Below are 20,562 nucleotides of genomic sequence, written 5' to 3' on the forward strand. Positions count from 1 at the left end.
CTTTTGCCACATTTTCACAGTTACTACCTTTCTTCTGGGCTCCTAGCACTGAATCTGGTGTCTAGAACAGAGTACTTACTCGTTATGGGAAGGGGTTTTTTGCTTTAATGAAGTTGGAGCTTAGGAACATTGAGATTTGGAAATAAAGCAGGATTTGGGATAACTGAATGAGTAGTGGAATTTGGACCCCTGAGTGAGTGTGGAGGTAAGATGGGCTGGTATAAGAGAAGGTCAGGAAGGAATAGGATCTATCTAGTGTGTGGACAGCAGCCTGTGAAGACATCGTTTGCATTTTTTTTATTGATTGATTTCTCCATTCTTATCTAGGAGAACAGTTTTCTTAGTTCTGGTTGCATATCTGGTGTAAAGCAACTTTAGATTTACAAAATTTCAGAGTATGTTTAAAATCATCAGGAAAGGGCAAAATCAGCTTTCTGAAATATTTTTGGTCCCATAAACTGAGTTTCAAAGAAAACCATGATGTCTTTTGATTTGTTCATTTGGTGTAAGGAATTTTCTTTTACATGATAAAAGTACATTTGTATCTATTTAAAACACAAGTTGAACAAAATAAAATACTCAATTGGAAAAAAAACAAACAGTTGAAAACATTCTCCTGTCTTTACTTTTGTTTCTGTTTGTGCTTTAGAATTTAGTGGCATGGTTCTTCTGTGTAAAGTCTGTGGGGACGTGGCGTCAGGATTCCACTATGGAGTTCATGCTTGTGAAGGCTGCAAGGTAAAAGCATGCTTTGGTCACTTTAAGCTCCTGATTCTGGAATCAAACAAGTTGGAGTTTGGCTTGCCAGTTTTCACAGTTGATAATCTGGGAGGAGGAGAGAACTCATTGCTCTTCTTTACCTCTTAAGCGTTTTATGTAGTTATAAACATAACTTGTTTTGAGAAACAGGTTTTTAATTCAGAAAAGTACTTTTTAAAAAAGATTTTGATCAAAATAAATTTGCTGTCTCCCTCAAATTTAATTATGGTATGAAACTATGTGCACAAATGCTTATTTATTAATGCACCAACTGCTGTTCTAGTGATAGGGAAACAGCAGGGAGCAAAACAGACTTGCTTTATTGGAACTTGGTTTAGACCAAACTTTGAATAGGTCTTATCAGATACATTATCATTCTGACATGTCAGGTATTAGGAGCTGGGAATAATTCCTAGATACTTATAAAAATGTGATGTCTTTGGAAGTAATGCCAAGTGAGTAAAAGAAACTTGGATATAAATTAAATTCTTGGGAAAGTTTATTATATTTGTAAGTTTAGTTGAATATTTTTTACAGTGTCCATCAGATAATTCCATGGGAGATAGTCTGTACTTACATCTAGGGAATCTCTCTTTGTCTTTTTAAATCTGGCACAATCCTTTCTCCTGAGTGTCAGAATTAACTTGGCCAAGGCAGGTGCTCCTGCTCTTCTCTGACTGAAGGCCAGAAGCAGGAATCCAGTTTGGCAGGACATGTTGGGTGAGCAAGATAATGAATATACATGATGAAAGAAGAAATATTTTCTAGGGTGGCTCTCAATGAATTGTGGTTTTGCTAATTCTTAATAGTCAGGTCACTTAACAAGCTGGTCAGTATTTTATATAGATGCAGCAATTTTCCACTGTTTTAAAAATTATTTAAACACTGTTTTTTTTAAAAAATAATTTTTATTTCTTGAAGTATTGCAAAGAGTATTACATATGTCTCCTTCCCCCCTCCCCCCCTTGACATTCCCCTGGCCTTCCCTACCCCCTAGTGTCTTGTGTCCATTGGTTATTCTTATATACATGCATATAAGTCCTTCGGTTGATCTCTTAACCACCCCCGCAAACCCTCCCCAGGCTTCCCACTGTAGTTTGACAGTCTGTTCAATGCTGCTCTGCCTCTGCATCTACCCCTGTTAATCAGTCTATACTGGTCCCCATTATCTGTTTCAACCTCACCAGGGCCATCCCAACCTCACTGGAGCCGTCCCAACCTCACCGGGGCGGTTTCGTCCTCACCAGGGCTGTCCCGACCTCACCGGGGCCGTCCTGACCTCAACGGGGCTGTCCCGACCTCACCAGGGCCATCCCTACCTCACCGGGGCCATCCCTATCTCACCGGAGCCGTTTCAACCTCACTGGGGCTGTCCCGACCTCACCGGGGCTGTCCTGACCTCACCGGGGCTGTTTAAACCTCACCGGGGCCATCTTGACCTCACCGGGGCTGTTTTGGCCTCACGGGGGCCATCCCAACCTCACCGGGGCCGTCCCAACCTCACTGGGGCCGTCCCAACCTCACCGGGGCCGTCCTAGCCTCACCGGGCTGTCCCGACCTCACCGGTGCCGTCCTGACCTCACCAGGGCTGTTTCAACCTCACCGGGGCCGTCCCAACCTCACCGGGGCCGTTTCAACCTCACCGGGGCCGTCCCAACCTCACCGGGGCCGTTTCAACCTCACTGGGGCCATCCCGACCTCATTGGGGCCGTTTCAACCTCACCGGGGAAACACTGTTTTTTGTTGTTTTTTTTCCCCCCTCGAAAATGTGAAGTAATTATGGGCTAGAGAAACAAAAGCACAAGCCAATAAGTCTAATTTTTGTATTCTTGATACTTACACATAACTGCTCCATACTGTCTTAAAGGTGTGTCTAGCTCAGATATTGTAGTGTCCAAGTATAGTACCACAGTAATAAAGTCTAAAAATGCCGTATCCCACAAGTACTAATAAGATTCATGAAATGTGTGGTTATGATATTCAAGGAAATTGCAGTTCAAGTTACTTTCGGTAATTTGTTCTTGACTTTTCCGTTCTCCTTGGAACTGTTAAGCTGGGGATCTTTGAATACCTGTCACAGCACATGCACTTACTTTATTTGTTTAGTGAAGGCAGTAATCTATAGCCATCTAGCTGGGAACTCTTTTCCTGGATCATTAGTTGGTCTCTAGTGTGACACTTACCTGTTGCTGGCAAGCAACCAAGAACATCTGGCACATATAAGCAGGCCTTGCAGGTGTCAGCAGGTAATGATCTAGGGGAGACCAAGCTTTGCTAACGTAATCCTTCGTTCCAGTGAGGGGATTACTGTAGCTATGGAACATATTTTTCTGTTAACTCTTTGAAAATAAGCCCTATTTCAAGAGTTTTGGAATTTATATGTGATTAAAGTATGGGCTGGGAAATGTGGCTGCAGGCAGGGGCTGGTAACAGGGGAAAGTGTAGTACAAGGGTGCTTGGAAAGCAGCAAGAGTCAGCAAAAAGGAAGAAAGGGAAGAGGGTTTTGTTCAGCTAGTAGATATAGGTGCTTATTGATACTGGTAAGAATGCAGGCAAATCCCATGGGTCGAGATTATATTTCCCTTGGGTCTAAGCCAAAATTATTTCTCAGGTATGGCTAGTAATGGATGGTTAGGGATTGGAGGAAACTACTTATAAGGAGTTCATCTGGGTGTTTTTAAATGAATGGGTACATCTTCCTTTGTTCTTAGGGTTTCTTTCGGAGAAGCATTCAGCAAAACATCCAGTACAAGAAGTGCCTGAAGAATGAAAACTGTTCTATAATGAGAATGAATAGGAACAGATGTCAGCAGTGTCGCTTTAAAAAGTGTCTGTCTGTTGGAATGTCGAGAGATGGTATGTTCCCAGTTTAAAGAGCGTTCTTTCTTAGAGCACATGGGCTGGCTTTTATTCCTCAGCATAAACCAGAGCTATAAACCAGTTACCAGTGGCCCTCTCATGCTTAGGGTGAAGCAGATTTTAGAAAACACATTTTAATGCCTTGTAGGATGCCAAATTCATTAAAGTCAAATTTTAGCATCAACATTCCAGGAACAGCTTTGGCTCACTACTTTTTTTTTTTAATATATATATATTTTTATTGATTTCAGAGAGGAAGGGAGAGGGAGGGAGAGATAGAAACATCAATGATGAGAGAGAACCATTGATCAGCTGCCTCCTGCACGCCCCCTACTGGGGATTGAGCCTGCAACCCAGGCATGTGCCCTTGACCGAATCGAACCTGGGATGCTTCAGTCTGCAGGCCGATGCTCTACCCAGTGAGCCAAATTGGCTAGGATTCACTTCTTTTATTTTGTTGGTTCTTATAAAAAGATTCCCCTCCCCCATACAATTTCAATACTTCTTCCCCACCCCCCCCCCAAAAAAAAAGATTTAGTTTTTCTTTTTTTAAAAGTAGTTTTATTGATTTCAGAGAGGAAGGGAGAGGGAGAGAGAGATAGCAACATCAGCAATGAGAGAGAATCGTTGATTGGCTGCCTCCTGCATGCAACAAGCCCGCAATCCAGGCATGTGCACTTGACCAGAACCGAATCCAGGACCCTTTTAGTCCAGAGGCCGACACTATCCACTGAGCCAAATTGGAATTCTTTTTTTTTTTTTTTTTTTTAAATATATTTTATTGACCCTTTACAGAGAGGAAGGGAGAGAGATAGAGAGTTAGAAACATCGATGAGAGAGAAACATCGATCAGCTGCCTCCTGCACATCTCCCACTGGGGATATGCCCGCAACCCAGGTACATGCCCTTGACCGGAATCGAACCTGGGACCTTTCAGTCCGCAGGCCGATGCCCCATCCACTGAGCCAAACCGGTTTCGGCTGGAATTCTTGATATAGGAATCCGTGGCTCTTTCTCCATTATATCAGCATTGCTGATGAACTCATTTCTCGTTATGCGCATTATCTCTATTACTTTCTCAGCCCTGAGATGATAATGTGTTTTTAGGATACAGATTCTGAGTACATTGAAAGGAGATGCAAAATTTAAAGAAACATTAGGGATTAGTTTAGTAGGGTTAATTAAGAATTGCTAAGAATGAACCTCATTTATCTAGGGGAGGGGCATTTAAACAGTCCATTAGGTTACTCTTACTGACACAGAAATACGTATTGCAATGAGGAGCTTCTTGAATAAGAGATTTACAGCAGTTTGATGTTCGGGATTTTTAATTGCCTGAAAATTTTTTTATAGCACTAGAAATAGTAATCCAAAGTTGATAGATACTGTGATTGCCCCAAAAGAATAAAAATGTCTATCATTTGTGAAGGGGAGAGGGAGTAGAGGTGTAGAATGTGAAACACTATGGACTTGTTTGTTTGATAATGTCAGAGATACATTTACATTAGTAAGGCTTTCTTACTGGGTGGTATATTAAGTTTTTATTATCTTTGTATGAAAAGACTAGACAGAAGCTTTTTTTTCCTTTCCCTCTAGGATAGGAATGTTGGAGACAGGCACATTCTAAGACTAGTCTCTAAAATAATGGAGGATGAATGATTTCATTTTTATTTGTTTCATTGATTTTAATAAAAATCCAGCAAGTTGATTTTTCAATAACTACATTTCTATTGACCATGTGTTTTTTGTTGTTGTTTATTTTTTTAAGATTTTATTTTTAAAGAAGCCAGTAAAGGAAAGAACAGGTCACTTAAAATTGGGTTTTGTTGGATCTTGAGAATAAGATTATGAAAATGAATTGAGAAAAGTCAGATATTCAGGGAGTGATTGTGCCTACTAGGTTCCATTAGTGTTAATGGATGTAAGTATTGAATTCCTTCTTAGGAACAGAGCCTGCAGCCTTACTAATAAGGTGCTGTGTAGTCGTGCTGGTCTGCTTCATGCTCTGATTTTCATTAGTTAATTTAAAGTTTCGTTTCTAGATTTGTGCTTATAAATTATCCAAGAGGTAGATCTTCTCCTTAGTTTTGTTTTGGGAGAACAATGGAACATTTTCTCCCTCCCACTTCCTATGGTACAGCCAGTAAGTTCAGAATAATTTGTGTCGGAGACATGTAGATACTCTTTTCTTATATGGCTAGAGGTCATAGCTAACAAAGATAATTTTGTGTTATTTTTCTTTATAAACAGGTCTTATTTAGAATATAGATGTTAAATATCTTTTTCTTCAATAGCTGTTCGGTTTGGTCGTATTCCTAAGCGTGAAAAACAGAGGATGCTAATTGAAATGCAGAGTGCGATGAAGAGCATGATGAACAGCCAGTTCAGTGGTCATTTGCAAAATGACACATTAGTAGACCATGAACAGACAGCCTTACCCGCCCAGGAACAGCTGCGACCCAAGCCCCAGCTGGAGCAAGAAAGCATCAAAAGCTCTTCTCCTCCCTCTTCTGATTTTGCAAAGGAGGAAGTGATTGGCATGGTGACCAGAGCCCACAAGGATACCTTTTTGTATAATCAAGAGCAGCGAGAAAACTCAGCAGAGACCATGCAGCCCCAGAGAGAACGGATTCCCAAGAACTTGGAGCAGTATAATTTAAATCATGACCATTGTGGCAATGGGCTTAGCAGCCATTTTCCTTGTAGTGAGAGCCAGCAGAATCTCAATGGACAGTATAAGGGGAGGAACATAATGCACTACCCAAATGGGCATGCCATTTGTATTGCAAATGGACATTGTATGAACTTCTCCAATGCTTATACTCAAAGAGTATGTGATAGAGTTTCCATAGATGGATTTTCTCAGAATGAGAACAAGAATAGTTACCTGTGCAACAATGGAGGGAGAATGCATCTGGTATAGTGAAATCAATTTTTTTTTTTTGCTCACCTCGTATTAAGGAAAGCTTTGAAGGTTTTCTTCTATGTGGGGGATATACCTACTTCAAGGGTGGGAGAGGGGGTGTCAAAACCTAAGAGTTTTACAGAATCAGTTTTGGGCAATACTTTAGGTCAGATGCTTTTAGTAGACATCATTTGTTGAATGACCTAATTTTACACACAGGTACAAGCATGTGATTTGATTGATACTATGATTGGCATTAGGATTTTATGTAAAACGTGGATCATGTAGAATTGGTCCTTTAATTCTTAGAAATTCCTTTCAAAATTTAAGCATTCTGATTAATCACTACCATACTAGCTTTGGGATTTTCCCTTTAAGGGCAGTAATTTCTTGATTTCTGTGGAGTTTTCTTTAACCATTATAATGCAAATAGGTCTTTGGATATAGAACATGGAAGTTTTATTGTGTTAGAATTTAGGAATATTTTCATTTAATAGGCAGCTTAGGATTTTCTCAGACTTCATCCTATGAGATGAGTTAATGTTACTCATATCATTCAAGTTTTTTTCATCAAATACAACAGTCTACATGAAAGTACAGTGTTTATATTCAGCCAAAATTTCATCAAAAGCATCAGTACTGCACCATTTCCAGTTTAAATCACGAGGTCCTTTGATAGTGCTTGGTATTTCCCACAGCCAGGTAATTAAAGCCTTCTCTTTGTATTTTCAAAATAGTTGACTTACCTCAATCCTTCTGTTAGAATTTTTGGTCACTTGCAAGTATTTGATCCTATTGATCTGAAATGTGACCTTATGTTTTATTAGAATTAGTGGCTGCCTTATTGAGGGGAAAAAATCATGGTTACAGAATTATTTCATCCCTGGATCTCATGGATTTAGTGAAAATTTAAAGGATGATTTTACTAATAGAGATTACAGCACATGCTTCCTAATCTTTTTAGTGTTTTTATGCCTTTAGCTTCCTATTTTTCCTTCCCAATCCTCATTTAGAAGTTGCACCTTGTACTCCAGTCTTTTTTTCCTATTGACTAAGTGGAGGTCAGTGCTTACATCATTGTTTATAAAATAGGTGATTTGTGATCTTTTTATTTTTTATTTTTTTTGATTAGTGATCTTTTTAAAGAACTGAGGCATCTCACTATATTTTCCTCTTTGAAATCACAACATTGTAATTGTGACCATTTAGAAAAAAGTGAGTTTTGAAATATTAACTATGAACTTGAGTTCTTGGCCTTTGACTTTTAGCTTTATTTGGTAAGTCACTAAACATCTTAGAGTCTCGTTTTCTCATCTAAGAAATTGTAATATCTTCCATAACTAATAGGATTGAGAAGTAAATATGTGTGATTATTTTTTGAACCATAAAGCCAGCATAAGGTGGCAGCAGTGCTACAAAATGAACCCTTCAACCTGTGCAATGGGTTGTTTTGTTTTTTTTAATATACTTTATTGATTTTTTACAGAGAGGAAGGGAGAGGGATAGAGAGTTAGAAACATCGATCAGCTGCCTCCTGCACACTCCCCACTGGGGATGTGCCCTCAACCAAGGTACATGCCCTTGACCGGAATCGAACCTGGGACTCTTTGGTCCACAGGCTGATGCTCTATCCACTGAGCCAAACCGGTCAGGCTGCAATGGGTTTTTGAAATAGCTTGTTAATGAGCTCATTTTTTGCGTAGGCTGCCTCTTGCGTGATAACAAGTTAATTGCTATTTAAATAGGTTGCTGTGAGGCTTTTGGTCTAAAGGCAGAGTATCCAAAAGAGAAAGTGTTATCACTAGCACCTGAAGGTTATTTTCATGTTGGTATTTCCAATGATGGAGATGCTACTTCTGAAATTTCTTTACCACCTCTCACAATTAAAGAGTTTTTCTGTTTTGTGCATATTAGGTTTGTCCAATGAGTAAGTCTCCATATGTGGATCCTCATAAATCAGGGCATGAAATCTGGGAAGAATTTTCAATGAGCTTCACCCCGGCAGTGAAAGAAGTGGTGGAATTTGCAAAGCGTATTCCTGGATTCAGAGACCTCTCTCAGCATGACCAAGTCAACCTTTTAAAGGCTGGGACTTTTGAGGTAGATTTTGTTAATCTTGAGTATGGATACACGGCATGTAGTATTTTATTTCCATGCATTTTACTTCTTTTCTAAATGAGTATTTGTAGTCCAGAGGCCGAAACTACCAACAAAAGGATGACCATTTCAGGATCTTGGGAGAGAGGCTAGCTAGGTAAATGCAATTCTTAGGACTTAAAATCTGAATGATCTGTATTTCCAGCATACAAACTCCAGGTTCTAGGATTGCTTTTAGACGTGGACTTGGTGGGATCTGCAGAGTGATGGACACCTACTGAAAGCCTAGCCTGGTGTTGACTGTACAGAATATGAAGGGTAACTAGAGAGTGGTCTTTTCTTTTAGGAGATTGTAGAATACGGGGTGGGACAAAAGTAGGTTTACAGTTGTGAGTATGCAAAATACAAGAATTTATTCTTGCATTATTATTTATTACTGCATTTTCCACACAAACAACGGTAAACCTACTTTTGCCCCACCCTGTATTTGGTGGATGTATCAGACATCTCTTCCGTGCCAGCTCAGATTTTCTTGGCCTCATCTCCCTCCAGAATCCATGGCTACTTTTTCTACTCCAGCTTCTCTTGTGCGATGCCTTCTGCCTGGGCTTGAGGCAGCCACGGTTGGCAAGTTTAGTAGGACACAGACAGTGCCTCTTGTGCTTAGGTGACTCTCACGGTCTGCTCCATGGCTTCCCTATTGCTCTGAGGTATGAGAAGTCTCAGGACTTGATTGGAGCTCACTTGTGCATTATTCTGAAATGCAGGGTGGGAGGTGGGAGGTGGGAAGTTGATGTCTGGTGGGTGAAATCTTTGATTTGTGGGAGTAGGGAGCCATTTCTCCATAAAAGTCCCACATGATTGAGTTCTTAGTTTTTCTTAGTAAGTGGTGGCTAGCTCAGTACATGTTGCTAATATCTGCTCTCTCTGCTTCCCTATTCCATTTCCTTTTTCCCTACTCTTGTTTTCACATATGCCAGTGCACACCCCACATAAACTTTTACCTTAGGCTCTATTTTCTGGGGCACCTGGACTAGAACAGAGAAGAAAGAAGCCTTGTTCATGAGTGAAATATCTATGGTTTATTAAAAAATAACGCCTATAGGTTAGGATTTTCAGTTTAAAGGAAAACATTACACTTAAGATTTAAAGCCACAAGGTGTGTAGTGATCAATTCACCTTTTTTAAAAATTGATTAAAGTATTATATATCAATTCACCCATTTTTGAAGTTAAGTAACTACAGCCCAGAGAGGTAAAGAGACTTTTCTTGGACTACCAGTAAATTCGTAACACAGTCAGGGCTGGAACACAAACCCCCAATTCCATGTCTTGGGTTCTTTCCGCGGTGTGATTTGCCTTGGGATTGCTGTATTCTAGGTAGCACCATCTTCATAGAAGGCTCGCCCTCTTTTGGATTGTTTTGGGTGAAACAAGTCTTTGCTTGGGAGCATTGCAAAGAGAAGGTGATCAGTGTTCCGCTGATGATGAGGGAAATATGTGACAGATGTCACCATTTAGTATAGTGGACGGCGTGCTGTGGGTAAGCAATGGTTGACTGGTTTGGTTTGGATTTTGATTCTAACTTGGTGTGTAGACCACTTTTACTGTAATAGTTGTCTTTGTATATTGTCTCTTTGGGCTATGATTTCTTGAAATGGTCTAATTAGAGTTCATCTGTTGCATATGCCTTGGCTGCATTTGATGTTTTGATATTTCCAAGTGTTACTGCATTGAAATATTGCTTTTTTATTCAGGGCTTAGAGACTGTGAGATATACTTGATAACTTAAAAAGTTCCTTTAATGCCTTTGGCCAAGGCCCAGTTTCAAATTTCTTGGCATTATTGCTTGCTTTAATTTTGTATTTGCATTTCAGAATCTTTATTGATAGAGTATCACAGGACTTAAGTATTTTGCTACTGGTTGCTAGAAAAAAAAAATCTCCTTGGAATTTTACTGCTTTGGTAGAGAATTTACCTTAAGGAAATGATTCTGGGTAAACTCAGTTTTTCCTTTACAGCTTTTTTATATGTAGAATGTTTTTAACTGACTTGAATACTGAGGCATTTCTTAGCACTGGTATTGAACTTCTTCAAATATACTTGAATATTTTTCTTTTTCCAGGTTTTAATGGTACGGTTTGCTTCATTATTTGATGCAAAGGAGCGTACTGTCACCTTTTTAAGTGGAAAGAAGTATAGCGTGGATGACTTGCACTCAATGGGAGCCGGGGATCTGCTGAATTCTATGTTTGAGTTTAGTGAGAAGCTGAACGCTCTCCAGCTTAGCGATGAAGAGATGAGTTTGTTTACAGCAGTTGTCCTGGTATCTGCAGGTAAGCAAGCTGGTTCAAAACTGTGCCACACCTAGAATATAATGACCAACTGGGGAGAAGGTAGCAGTTAACGAGGTTGTGGAATAACAGCTGTGAGAACTAAGTAGAGAAGCTGTAAGGAACTGGGACAGCAGAAAGCCAGTGTAACTTCTTAGGTAGAGGAACGATCATGCACGAACAAAGTGATGCTTTAACATTACTTTTGCATTGTTATCTGGGCGGATTAGACAGGCGAGTCATTAGAGCTGGAGAGTCAGGTGGAGGCTGTTGAAATAACTCTAGGTCTGAGGCAGTGGAATGAGCACTTCTGAAACAGGTTGTGGCAGAGGTGGTGGAGGAGGAGGACTATATCCAGAGAAACTCCAGGAAGAAATGAAGGCAGGGGGTGAGGCAGAGCTCTATGCTAGGAACTCTGCTACTACTGTCATTTGTATTTTCCACCAGGACCATAGTTTTTATTTTGTTTTAATCTCCTTTTGAAAAAGCCTTGTTCTGTTTCTTGGCCATAAGAATAATCTGAGTTCTTTGAAAAATTGAAAATAGTAAGTTGAAATAAGGGTGATAATATCACTACCAAAAAGATAACATTAGGAGTCTCTTGCTATCCATTCTGCTATCTGCATTTATCCACTTGCCTGCTTATTTTGATATATGTTATGTAAAATATATTGGACCTAGCCCTAACCAGTTTGGCTCAGTGGATAGAGCGTCAGCCCGCAGACTCAAGGGTCCCAGGTTCAATTCCGGTCAAGGGCATGTACCTTGGTTGCGGGCACATCCCCAGTAGGGAGTGTGCAGGAGGCAGCTGGTCGATGTTTCTCTCTCATTGATGTTTCTGTCTATCCCTCTCCCTTCCTCTCTTTAAAAAAATCAATAAAATATATTAAAAAAAAAAAGTTGGACCTATTAAGTGGAAAACTTTAGAAAAGAATATATGCATTCTTGTTTTTGCAATGTTTATATATGAAGATCTACAAGAAACACACTTAACATGCACAATTCCGTGCATTTTAAAATAATATGTTTTCACTTAAATATATGATAGTATTCATGTCAAATTTAAATCTTTACCACTTATAAAGTGATGTTATTGTTAAAGCATTATCTAGACAAGAAAATAACATTCAGGAACTACCGAAGAGTACTAAATGAAAATTCTCTCCTTCCTTCTGCTACTCCAAGCCTGTTCTTCAGAAAACTATATTTCTAACCGTCTTTCATTTTGATTGTTCTGATGGTTGCCCACCCAACTCTAAATACTACGCTTATACCTCTTTTCATTTACTAGCTATAACTGATAAGTATCCTCTCACTTTTCCTCTCAATTTTTACAAATTTTACTTTTTCAGTTACTGTATTGGTTTTATTTATAATTTCAACATGCTCACATTTAAAAATAAATTCTCACCCGAGGATAGTTTCCTTTGATTTTTTTTTCGAGAGAGAATGGAACGGAGGGAAGGAGGAGAGGAAGGAGAAAGTGATAGAGACAGAGATAGAGATAGAGATAGAGAGAGAGAGAGAGAGAGAGAGAGAGAGAGAGAGAGAGAGAGAAATAGAAAGAAATAGAAACATCAATTGAGAGAGACATATAGTAGACCAGTTGACTCCCACACTCCTTGACGGGGCTGGAAATTGAACCAGATTGTGTGAAATGGCACCAGTCTCTTTCAATTGAAGATTAGGGACTGGCATGTAGGTATGAGACCAAGGCTCATACAGATTTTAGTTGTCCTCATAGAGGTTTTTGTTGAAGGAATGTAACTTCCATCCTGTGGGACGAGAATGTGCATAAAGAGGAGATTTGGTGAGGAGTACAGGCTTGGGAGAGGGAAGCAGCAGCAGCCAAGGAAGTAGATGTTGGATGTGTCAGAGTTAAACTGCATAGTGAGGATTTAGTGCATCATTTAGAAGATGAATTTCCACTTTAGGCTGTGTATTCTGTTATAGTTTCTAGAGGGTTATTGTTTTACGATCTAGCTAGATTTGTAGTTAGGTTCTTTGGCCTCTTAATCATGAAAACATGGTTTTAGAAATTGAGGTTTTAAAAAAATGTAATATGATTTACATCATTAGATGTAGGCATCCATTTCCATGAAGTTCTTTTTTTTTTTTTTAAATATATTTTATTGATTTTTTACAGAGAGGAAGGGAGAGAGATAGAGAGTCAGAAACATCGATGAGAGAGAAACATCGATCAGCCGCCTCCTGCACATCCCCCACTGGGGATGTGCCCGCAACCCAGGTACATGCCCTTGACCGGAATCGAACCCGGGACCTTTCAGTCCGCAGGCCGACGCTCTATCCACTGAGCCAAACCGGTTTCGGCTCCATGAAGTTCTGAGTTGTATAGAGAAGCATAGGTGATCCAAACACAAAACATTCACCAGAAGACAACCACTTCCTCTACTCAAACATCCTTTCCCACTTACTGTTTGTTTCTTTCTTTGCCCATCGAGATTATTTTGCTTGTGGGGATCACTGTCATTCTTTTCCAGCTGTTGGTATTGTAAGTTACTGATGATATAATGCAAACCAGTTACTTTCTTCTGCCAAACTATGAGCTCTGTAAAGGAAGGAATTTTGGGTTATGTTCACTGCTAATTCTTTAGCACCTATCACAGTAACCACCTACATTCAATAAGAGTTTGGTGAATGAATTAATAAATTGCAAGGATATTAAAGAAAACAGTTAGTTGGATATTAAAGGCAGCGGTAACTTGTAGAAGCATTGTTAAAAACTTTAGTTAATTTTGCAAAGATGACCCTTATGAATTGTATGGCCAATATCAAATGTTAAGAGAAAAGAGGTCTTTTATTCATTGAACAATTTTGTCTGACAAATTATGACACCCCCCAAACAGTCAACATTCATTTGTGTGCTTTTTCTTAAGAATTACCATATAGTTCAAATCAGTAGTCACCAATTTGTTTCTTTTTCTATAAGAATTAGTGTAGCCGTAACCGGTTTGGCTCAGTGGATAGAGCGTTGGCCTGCGGACTGAAGGGTCCCGGGTTCGATTCCGGTCAAGGGCATATACCTTGGTTGCGGGCACATCCCCAGTAGGGGGTGTGCAGGAGGCGGCTGAACGATATTTCTCTCTCATCGATGTTTCTAACTCTCTATCCCTCTCCCTTCCTCTCTGTAAAAAATCAATAAAATATATTTAAAAAAAAAGAATTAGTGCATAGTATTGATAATAATCCAAGTTTATTAAATGTAAGATAAGCCTATTTTCATTAATTTTTCTGCATTTAGAGTTAAACTGTTTTTCCTTTACTATTAAATTTTAGTCCTTGTTCTAAGTGTTTGTATTGCAAATGGCTTTTTAAGCTATCAGTTACAATGGAAGACTTCCTTAATCTCCTTGTAAAAAATGAAAAAGGGTATAAATGGCCAGAGAATTTTGTTTCCTTGGAGAAGTGTTTTTCTTATCAATTACAACTCCCTATACTGGGAGCCATTGACTATTTCTTGCACACTACTGCCTCCTATTGTAAAGGGAAGAAATAGCCCTCGATGATGAAAAAAGTCAATGGGCAAACAACATAGGTTTGGCTGATTTTAAGATACTTTTGTTTTAAAAGATACTTCCTTTTATTGCTAGTTTATTAACCACTTATTTATTATTGGTATGATGAGCTTAATAAACAGTTTGCTTAATGAAAGTGCATGCAGGCATTAAAGTTGCATAGTATGTTGGCTATCTATTACTGTACAAGTGACTCTAAAACTTAGTGGCTTAAAAATGTGTACATTTATTTCCCACAGTTTCTGAGGGTTAGGGGTATGGTGTGGCTTAGATGTGTGTTCTGGCTCCAGGTTTCTTAGGAGATTGTAGCCAGCTCTGGGCAGGGCTGCGATCTCATATGAAGGCTCTATAAGGAAGAGTCTGCTTCCAGGCTTATTCACAGGGTTGTTGGCAGGATTCAGATCCTTGCACGATGTTGGACTGAGTGCCTCTGTTCCTTGCTGGCTGTTGGCTGGAGACCAACCTCTGTTCCTTCGCACTGGGCCACTCCGTAGGGCAGCTCACAGCGTGGCATCTGGCTTTGTGAGTGCCTAAGATAGAAGGTACATTTTTAAAAAAAATTTTAAATTTAATTTATTTAAGATAATTTATTTTTATTTATTTATTTTGATTATTTTTTTAGAGAGAGAGGTAGAGGGAGGGATAGAGAGATAGAAACATCGATGAGAGAGAGACATCATCAATCGGTTGCCTCCTGCATGCACCCCTACTGGGGATCAAGCCCACAACCCAGGCATGTGCCCTGACCAGGAATTGAACAGGTGACTTTTTGGTTCCTGGGTTGACGCTCAACCACTGAGCCAGCTGGACAAGGAAGCTACATTTTTTTTGGTAATCTAATATTTTGTTCATTAGTGATGAGTCAGGAAGTTTAGCCCACTCAAGTGAAGAGGGATAGATACACAAGGACAAGGATACCAGGACGAGGAGGTCACTGAGGCTCTTTTAGAGGCAGCCTACCACACATGGTAGCATGCAAATGTGGGTATATTCCATATGAGGTGCAATTATATTTCTGAACCGCACTGTTCATTTTGTTTTTCCAATTAGCAGTTAAAATGAGCAGGTAGCATCTCATTTTTTTAAAAATCAGAACCTCAAGTATCAAGTGTACCAGGTGATACATATCTTTATAATACAATAAATAGCTATAAAAATTTGCCACTGGGATTTAAAAAACTTTGTCAGTTATCTTTTGCCTGTGTTCCAATGTATAAAATCTTGTTTTAAATTCATTAACGCAATCGATGAACAGGAATTATGTGTATTTTGAATGTCAGTAATATATCCTCTCCTTCTTATTTCTCTATTCCTTACTCTGCATTAGATCGATCTGGAATAGAAAACGTCAACTCTGTGGAGGCTTTGCAGGAAACTCTCATCCGTGCACTAAGGACCTTAATAACGAAAAACCACCCAAATGAGGCCTCTATTTTTACAAAACTTCTTCTAAAGTTGCCAGATCTTCGATCTTTAAACAACATGCACTCTGAGGAACTCTTGGCCTTTAAAGTTCACCCCTAAAGGCCTTCATTTATTTAACATGAACTGAGTCATATTAACTGTACATTTGTGCTAAAATGCTTATTTATATGTGTATACTGTACCATATGTGGAGATAGGAAGGCCTTTAAGAAACACAAGATTGTAGGCCATCTCTTTGTCATGCAGTAGCTGTTTGGATTGAGATTTTTTTCAGCTATGATTAGACGTTGACCGCATTTCCCTGGTAGACCAATCAGCTGTGTCGCACTTAACTGGAGAAGTTACACTGAATTATAGTTACACTGAATGTTAGACTTTTTCATCTGCCAAAACCAAAAACCATTTTGATCTCCCTGTGGTATAAATGTAACGCACAGTCCCAAGTATATGAGGACTTAAAAGTTAATCCTTTGTGGTGGAAGTTCTATTGTAGGATGGAAACTTGATTTTACCACAGGACTATTGGATCTGGTGATTGGAGACTTTGTAGGTGAGGAGACTTCCCTGTCTGTTTTACTCTGCCACTGTTCAAGTGTATGATCCTGGGCAGGTTGGTTGGTTGTGGGAAATGAGAACTGACAATGTTTCCAATGCCTCACCTCACAGATTCTAAAAAAATTTCTATAAAGCATATTTACCTCCTGGGAGATAGGCACTATGTAAATAAGGTAAAATTTTTGTTAGTATAATTATTCATTATAATATTCTTTTCTGATTGGTAAGCATTTCTTAGAAATGATTTCATAGTCCACACCAATCTATTCAGGGTTCCTGCATATGTGTGGGGTATCATCCTGGCACACACACACACAGAGTTTATGGGTACATCAGATACATAGTATGTGTACATAAGATGTATGTGAATGTGGTTATACCTATATTTCTTCACAATATTTTAAACTGTGAAGAACTTTATCATACAATAAACTTAAAAGAAGAGGTGTCAAAAGACCCAAATTAGGTGCATTTTACTTATTGATGACATAACCATTGCTTTAAATGTTTAGACAGTAGGATGTTGAATTTATGCTCTTTTTTGTTTAAGCAGCACTTAATGTAAAAATGCAACAGGCAGTCGAGTCCAAATTTCAGAAAATATGTACTTTAGAGTTCACCTTTGGTAAAGGTTTTGGTTCAAGGGAATAGTTGTTTAAAAGTTTATTCAGATTCTTACCTTGAGCTAAAAAAGGTAACATTGCTGCCCTTTATACACATGCTGCAGCTTGATGATAAATAATATTTTGATTCATTCTGAGGAACCAGTCAATGTTTAAGAAAGTTGTTTAATATGTTGGTGTGTGTGTGTGCGCGCGTGCGCACAAGTGTGTTCTGAGTCTACTCTTCCCCGCCTAAATAACACTACAGGGATTTTATCAAATTAGATTTAATCTATAATTAGGAAAATCATTTAGTATGTGACTTACAGGTTTAGAAGTGGTATAGTCAAAAACATTTCATTCACCTTTTTTGGGCTTTATTAAATAGGTAAGAGCAGCCTTTTTATAGAAGTAGGAGAAATAGCCAAAGTTGAGGATTTTATGTGTTTTTCTGTTCCCCTAGAAAATAGCAACTAATTGTTTTATTTGGGGGGGGGGGGAGAATAAGATTGCCTTCTATATAATTTTTGGATTATATAAATTTTCAAAAATGGAAAGAGCTCACTTTACTATACTCAGCCTGTTACTTTAATGACGTGAGCAGAATGCCTTATTTTGTAATCTTGTTTAACTTGTTGCTGTGGGTACTTGAATTCCTGTGGCACTGGTTAAGTAAGTTAAAAATAAAGTTAAACCCTCTCATTATTAAAGAGGAAAGGTGATGGTGATGTCTATAATACAATATAAACCATAATTGTGATTTACCTTAAATAGGTATGACTCTTATGGGATATATAGTATAGTTTTGTGAATTCTTTACATGATAGCATTATCTTTTTATAATTTTTTCCCCTGAGATAAATACATAGTTTTCTTCTATGGGGAATAGAAACAGCTTTTTGAAATAATACTGAAAACCTCAAAGATCATCTTGATTCTTAATTTTTGCCTTTTGCATAAGTGGCTTTATAACATGTATCTTTAAAACAATTACTAAGTCTTTAGGAATGTGTAACCAGAACTGTGTTAGTATTGCTTATAAAACCTTAGTTAGGTTCAATATATACATGTATACGTCGATGTATAGGTATGTAGATTTGCATTTTGTCTTGTAAAATTTTATTTGAATGAATTCTTCCTGTAGGTAATGGGAAACAAAATTAATAATTCATGTGCCACTCATAGCATTTCTATATTTGAAAATAGCCCAACATTGAAACTTCTAATTCTAAAATTAAACCAGCAGCCTATTACAAGCACATTCTTTGATTGGGTCATTGGTTATAAACTTACTAAATGCAGAGAAGACAAACCAGTTTTAGGAAACTTATGAGTTTTAGGAAACTTCTGAGTCGGTGGGACGCTGTTGATGAATTAATATTGTACTGTATGAATTAAGTGATGCTTTAACTCGTGATTTTTACATTTTAAAGTTAAAATATGGGCATTATGTCAGCACACTTAAGGGCATTATGTTAGCAAGCTAAAACTTTTTTCCCCCCCCCTGTGCTTTTAATGTGTCTCTTTATATGATCTGAGAAGAGGATTCAAGCTTTTAGAGAGAAATAGCTGAGGGAAATGGGTAACATCTTGGAATGCAGCTTTTTCTTATGGCAATGGTTTAATTACAGATTAAAAAATTAGAAGGATTAAGTGTATAGTTTTCATATCAACATTTCAAGAAATTACCATTGTAACTTGATAAGATATGAGTTATTTTATGTAAACATCATTGCAAGGCAAGGTGTAGAAGCTCAGCTAGATTTATTACTGTGCACGAGAGTAAGTACCTATCTCAATTATTCTTTTTCCTTTCCAATATAAAGTTTGCTGAATGTACAAGAAGAGTTTATCACTTAGGATATAGAATTTTTTTTAGGGGTTGGGGGGAGGGGTTCTGTCAAGAAATGACCTATAAGCAAAGATTATCTTGATTTGATCTGAAACAAAACTTGAAGTTATTCTTGGACTAACATGGAAAAATAAAATGGCTATTGTTTTAAAAAAATGATAGAAATATATTGTTGACGAGATATGAATTAAGTTTATTTTCTATAAACTGTTACTGATGAGGACATGGGTAATACCTTCCATGTTTCTGAAAAGTAATCTGTACATTGGGGGGGAGGGGATAATAAATATTATTTCTAACCAAGTGTGGTTTTTGGTATCTTCTTTTTTTGGACAAACTTTTTATTTTATTTTTTATTTTTTAATATATTTTAAGATATTACATGTGTCCTTATCCCCACGTTACCCCCTACCCCCCCGACCCCCCGCCCCCCTGCTCATGCCCTCACCCCCCCCCCCCCCCCCCCCCCGTTGTCCGTGTCCATTGGTTAGGCCTATATGCTTGCATATAAGTCCTTTGGTTGATCTTTCCCCCTTACTCCCACCCTCCCCTACCTTCCCTCCAAGGCCCGACAGTCCAATCAATGCCTCTCTGTCTCTGGATCAGTCCTTATTCATCAGTTTATGTTGTTCATTATATTCCACAAATGAGTGAGATCATGTGGTATTTATCCGTTCTCCAGTTCCATCCATGCTGTGGCAAATGGTAAGAGTTCCTTTTTCTTCTTCCTCTTCTTAAAGAATACCTTTCAGCATTTCATATAATACTGGTTTGGTGGTGATGAACTCCTTTAGCTTTTTCTTATCTGTGAAGCTCTTTATCTGACCTTCAATTCTGAATGATAGCTTTGCTGGGTAAAGTAATCTTGGTTGTAGGTTCTTGGTATTCATCACTTTGAATATTTCTTGCCACTCTCTTCTGGCCTGCATGGTTTCTGTTGAGAAATCAGCTGACAGTCGTATGGGTACTCCCTTGTAGGTAACTGACTGTCTTTCTCTTGCTGCTTTTAAGATTCTCTCTTTGTCTTTTGCTCTTGGCATTTTAATTATGATGTGTCTTGGTGTGGTCCTCTTTGGATTCCTTTTGTTTGGGGTTCTCTGCGCTTCCTGGACTTGTAAGTCTATTTCTTTCACCAGGTAGGGGAAGTTTTCTGTCATTTCTTCAAATAGGTTTTCAATATCTTGCCCTCTCTCTTCTTCTGGCACCCCTATAATTCTGATGTTGGTACGCTTGAAGTTGTCCCAGAGGCTCCTTACACTATCTTCATACTTTTGGAATCTTTTTTCTTTTTTGGTTGGGTATTTTTTGTTTCTTTGTATTTCAAATCTTTGACTTGATTCTTGGGATCCTCTTGTTTGCTGTTGGATCTCTGTATATTATTCTTTATTTCAGTCAGTGTATGCTTAATTTCTAGTTGATCTTTTTTCATATCCTCCAGGGTCTCACTAAATTTATCGGCGGTTTCCATAAAATTCTTGAAAAACCTTATAAACGTGGTTTTGAACTCTATATCCAGTCGTTTGCTTTCCTCCATTTCTGTCATTTGTGACCTGTTTCTTTGTCTCCGCATTTTTTATGCTTCCGTGTTGGTAGGGTGGTTTTGTGTGCTAGGTGTCCTGTAGGGCCCAGTGGCTCAGCCT

At 38.5% G+C, this 20,562-nt stretch overlaps 1 protein-coding gene across 2 annotated transcripts in view; it reads left to right on the forward strand.

The window, feature by feature from the left end:
- The window catches only part of NR1D2 (nuclear receptor subfamily 1 group D member 2), a 29,717-nt gene extending 10,491 nt beyond the window's left edge, over positions 1–19,226 (forward strand). The window contains exons 3-8 of one of the 2 annotated variants that reach the window (XM_036332758.1): positions 650–738; positions 3,471–3,615; positions 5,913–6,535; positions 8,438–8,623; positions 10,745–10,955; positions 15,816–19,226. In XM_036332758.1, the coding sequence (XP_036188651.1) occupies positions 650–738; positions 3,471–3,615; positions 5,913–6,535; positions 8,438–8,623; positions 10,745–10,955; positions 15,816–16,012 (1,451 nt within the window). In that variant the 3' untranslated portion in view covers positions 16,013–19,226. The remainder of the gene's footprint in view (positions 1–649; positions 739–3,470; positions 3,616–5,912; positions 6,536–8,437; positions 8,624–10,744; positions 10,956–15,815) is intronic. The other variant, XM_036332759.1, reaches the window with a different exon arrangement.
- The last annotated feature ends 1,336 nt before the right edge of the window (positions 19,227–20,562 follow it).

This window comes from Myotis myotis, unplaced genomic scaffold, assembly GCF_014108235.1.
Source record: "Myotis myotis isolate mMyoMyo1 unplaced genomic scaffold, mMyoMyo1.p scaffold_m19_p_13, whole genome shotgun sequence".
Taxonomy (NCBI): domain Eukaryota; kingdom Metazoa; phylum Chordata; class Mammalia; order Chiroptera; family Vespertilionidae; genus Myotis; species Myotis myotis.